At 40.4% G+C, this 4,892-nt stretch overlaps 1 protein-coding gene across 1 annotated transcript; it reads right to left on the bottom strand.

Moving 5' to 3' along the window:
* Nucleotides 1-222: 222 nt before the first annotated feature.
* Nucleotides 223-1,161, bottom strand: LOC147684514 (olfactory receptor 1f45-like). Its single transcript, XM_086939675.1, has one exon. It carries the CDS (start codon nt 1,159-1,161, stop codon nt 223-225), a length of 939 nt encoding a protein of 312 aa, XP_086795801.1.
* Between the last annotated feature and the right edge of the window lie 3,731 nt (nt 1,162-4,892).

Here is a 4,892-nt window from a genome sequence, read left to right as displayed (position 1 = left end):
ATGTTGCAGACTACTGAATTATGTCAATACTTGAGAGGATAGTTACTTGTTTCATTGGATTGGAAAATGATTGCAGGAAGAAAAGTGTTAATCCTTCTTTGGAGAGTGATCTTAGATCAATCCAGATGTTCTAAACCATATGTCAGCTGTCAATTTTCAAAGAGTTACACATCTGTTTTGAAGGCCACTGATGTGTCAACTGCAATCCTAAACAAAACATTATCATTTATGTTTGGAGTAAATTATTCTCTGTATTGTTTTCCTTAGCGCCTCCTTAACTTCCTTGTTCCTAAAGCTGTAGATGAATGGGTTTAACATGGGAGTTATTACAGAGTACACAACACTTACAATCAGGTCATATTGTAATGAGTAGCTCAATGTAGGTCGAAAATAAATGAAAGAGGCTGTGCCATAAAAGAAGAAAACTACAGTCAGGTGGGATGAGCAAGTAGAGAATGCCTTCCACCTCCCTTTTCCTGAATGAATCTTCAGAATTGAGGAGATAATAATTATGTAGGAAATAAGTATGAACAGAAAAAGGCTCATACTGACCAGGGTGCCCTCTGTGAATAGAATAAGTTCATTGGTGTAGGTGTCACTGCAGGAAAGCTTGAGCAGTGATGTCAAGTCACAAAAGAAGTGGTGGATGTGGTTGTTAGCACAGAAGGACAATTTGGAGATGGTGATGCAGTGCAGTAATGAGTGCAAGGAGCCACCAAGGAAGGATCCAACCACCAAAGCCTTGCACAGCAGGGAGTTCATCAACTCAGTGTAGTGGAGGGGCTTGCAGATGGCCACCAAGCGGTCATAAGCCATCGCAGCAAGAAGGAAGTCTTCTGTGATACCCAGGAACATAAAAAAGTACATCTGCGTGAAGCATGCTGTGAATGAAATGGATCTCACCTTTATCAGGCAGTCCACTAACAGCCTGGGGACAGTGACAGTGGAAAAACAAATATCAACAAAGGATAGGATGGAAATAAAGAAATACATAGGAGTATCCAGTTCGGGCTCATATCGAATAACCAATATGATGAAAATATTTCCTATTAGTGTGATGATGTAGATGATGAGAAAGAGCAAGAAGATGCCTACAGACTTTTGTTGCTGGCTGGAGAACCCCAGGAGAATGAACTCCATTGTCTGATTATTTGGGTCCATGGAGAACAAAGGTGGAAACTGTAAGAAAGATGACACAATCACTTCAGTACTCTAATTGAATCTCAGAGCTCATCAAAACTATGGCATTATTTTGCCTGTTATGTAACTACTGTTGAAATTCTTGCACAATCTACATCAATGTCTATTGATCAGTTCTTCATGTCTGATTGTACAATATCGACAGTGTGATAAAGCTTTAATTCAATGAATTAAATTATAGCTCTTATGGTATACCTATGGCAGCTGACCCTTCCAAAAATGGGCTTTCCTATGAAGAATTAAAGTTTCAAGACTTATAATCATTTCTTTGGCACATCATTCTAGAAAGACGTTGTCTGTATAACTTCCCACCAGTGATGGTACTTAATTCATGGCTTTTCCAAGTTTCCCTAGCAGGAACACCCTGATAGATTCCAGATTTTCTTTCCTGTCTGCGGAGTTCACCTGACACTTAAAAAGTTATATGTAATCATCATTATCCCTCACAAAATATGTATTGTGAGTATGTGGGTAATCACCAGTGGATGTCCCATCTGTTATATCACAAGTTTGTTATAGCCTATGGCACTAGTTAAATGCCAGATTACATATCCACCACGTTTGTGATGAGTTTTCCCCATTTGCCAAATTTTAAATATGGCTCTTAAAAAGGTACCCATCAAATTGAGTGCAATATGAGTGACCAGGATATGGTAAGATTCATCATTCTTTGTTGCAATCACTCCACCAGTACTCAATGTAATGTGAACTTGTGGTGTGCATTGCTGTAAGGGTGATGAAGTAAGCTGGTCCACTAGAATATGTTCTTTAAGCCTCAACATGTATTTCTAATTCAGGGTCTACTGGCAAGAATCAGCAGTTGAGGCCAGCCTTTTGTGTTATGGTTTTAAGAATTCTATCGACAACAGGTTAAAGCATGCACATTAACATTTAAGTTCAGCATCACACTGGTGCAGTAGAGCATCATCTTGCAAGGCCGGTGTTAAGCAACTTCAGGCAGGATATGATTTGAAAGGCTCAAATCATCCCTGTGTAGTGTGAATTGGCATGGCACTTTATGTAAGGAAGGATTTCAATATTTAAATAAATCCGGTTTTTCATGTTCTTTGTATTATAAGGAGGTTGAATACTGTGATATTAGCATGATTCTCAAGATTCAAATCAGTATAATACTTAACACTGTATGTAATTTCAAAGTTAATAATATGGTTGTCTTTTTGGTCACATAAAGGAATTGGCTATTTTTTTTCTTTTTCTGTGTTTTAATGAAATTACGCAAAGTGTGGTTTGGCGGTATCTCATGTGACTTTTGTTTGTGAGGGTATGTCTATAAATGTTAATAAATGAAACATGCCTGACACTTAATGCACTGGGGGTGAACAAGAAAACATAATGGCACATATGACAGACATTCTGCACAGACATATTTTAATGACAAATATGTGTGAGGCTGTGTCAAGATGGCCACTGGGAGTCACATAGTTGTAAGCTCCATCCCGATGCCCATTAAATAATCCTTATTCACATAGAAATCCTTGCATTTACATTCCCAAAGGAACAATCATGCCTCCGAGCTCAATACCACCTGCATGCAAAATGAAGCAGAGGGCATATGGAAAAGAACTTCCTGCAGATGTATTGTGGAGAATGCATTGCAGCAAGTAGATGACATTCCATTTGGGAAATGAGGGACTGTCTCCTAGTCCTATGTTGTCAGAATGTGGTACAAGGTGATTACAAGGACAGGCCTGGAGTGCATAGCAGTGCTGAACTTGAACCCCCCATCTCCTGAACTTGATCTAGTAATGCACACCAGCAAATGTAGAGGAAATACTGCAAGCTCTCTTGGAACCTCCTAGGAACTAGGCCTGGGCGTGGAAACACCCACGAATAGCACGTAGCACAGTGCAAGAACGCGTAGCAGGCATTTTTTGCTTGCTCGCAATCTTCAATGTCAAGTTTGTGACCGCGAGCGAGCAAAATAACATCCCGGCAAGACTTTTTCCTTGTTTGCGATTAGCAACATCAAGATACCAATCGCGAGCGTGGAAAATAAACCTCCAAGCGAGATTTTCAATGCTGGGAGGTCAGGTTTCTCATTGTGAGTGGTCGCGTATGCTCACGATGAGAAACTACCAGTCCGCATTGAAAAAGCTACAGCTCGAGTACATATTTAATCGAGTGGCAGAAAATGACCGCTTGCACTGTGCAAGATGCGGTTTGAACTGATTGCACAGTGCGGACAAGCATCCTGCACTGTGCAATCAGTGCGAACAGCATTTTGCACAGTGAACTACGCAGTTCGCGTAGCTACGCATAGCTTGCGTAGTGCGAAGTGCACTTCACGTAGCTACGCGTAGCGCAACTACGCCCAGGGGTACTTGGAACCCCAAATAGATTCTCTTCTCAGGAAAGACAATAAGATACTTAAGGAGAATGTAGACAATAATGAATCCCCTTTGCAAATGATGCACCATACGGAGAACATCACACAAACACAGCTAAAGGCACTTCAAAGTGAAGTTCAGATTCCAGGTGGAAAGGCAGAATGACATGGAAGGCTGTTTGTACGACAAAAATATTAGGGTGATTGGTCTACCCAAGGGCCTAAGCATTGACATAGTTATGAAAGACTTGCTCTCAAACAAGGTGTTGGGGGCAAGACATCTATGTTCTTCTCAGTGGAACATGCCCATAGGGTTCCTAGCTGTACTCTGGTTTCTCTGTGCTTCCAATGGTGGTGAGAATGGTTTATTTTTGTGACAGGGACAATATTCTTCTAATTTACAGAACAAAAGGTCCATGGCTTTTTGAAAACAGAAAAATGTAAACATTTCTGGATTCTCTTGCAGAAGTTCAAAAGAAGCATTAATCTTTCCTTATGATGAAACAACGACTCTGAAAAATTAACATAAAATGTGCTTTTATGCTCCTGGCAAAAATGTACGGTATTAGATGACTGGAGAACATTGCATTTCTTAATCCCAAAGGAGGCAGGGATCTGATTGGAGTATAAGTGGGAGATACTCCCAACAAGCCCTAGGGACTCAGAAGGAAAGTGGTTCTCAGGCAAGAAAAGATGCCGCTCCAACAAGAAACCATGAAGTAAAACCATGAAAGAACAAGCATTGAAAGAAATGGTGCTGGTGGTAGTGGAGGTAGAGAAATGCAGTGATTCTGGATCAGACAAGCAGGAATAAGACCCTGAAGCACCAACCACGCAGAATAGTGCCATAGTGGACGAATCAGAGTAGGAACTCAGTAGGGGTCTCCCACTTACCCCAATGGTAGGTGACTTGGTTTGATGGTAGCTTGATTATATCATTTTAAATATTGGTTAATGATATTGATGTGATTGTAACTTCTTTTAACACTGATAGAAATTTTAGACCCAGGGGTAAGAGGAAGATAATTGAGTAGACAGGAGAGGGAACTTCATCTAAATTGATTAAACTGTTTATTATAGGTACTTCACCAGTTATGGAGGGGAAAGTTGTAAAGCACATGGTTGTAGTGCAAGATGTTTGGCTTAGTGAGTTTGATAAGCTTTTCCCATGGATAGGAGCTGGGATTTTAATATCTCACAAAGCAACACAATTATTTTAGAAATGTACATACATTCAACGGAGTACACAAATGGGGTTAAATAGATAACCACACTGTGGTAAAAATGCGCCCATCAGGATGTAGAGATATGGCACTGCCATGGCTGAAAACAAATGTGGAGAGGT

The sequence above is a fragment of the Lissotriton vulgaris genome, chromosome 10 (assembly GCF_964263255.1).
Source record: "Lissotriton vulgaris chromosome 10, aLisVul1.2, whole genome shotgun sequence".
NCBI classification, from domain to species: Eukaryota; Metazoa; Chordata; class Amphibia; order Caudata; family Salamandridae; genus Lissotriton; species Lissotriton vulgaris.
This window is presented reverse-complemented; position numbering and strand designations above follow the sequence as displayed.

Bases quoted from the DNA above. Each gene is read 5' to 3' on its own strand.
- LOC147684514 (XM_086939675.1), bottom strand. From the start codon at position 1,161: ATGGACCCAAATAATCAGACAATGGAGTTCATTCTCCTGGGGTTCTCC.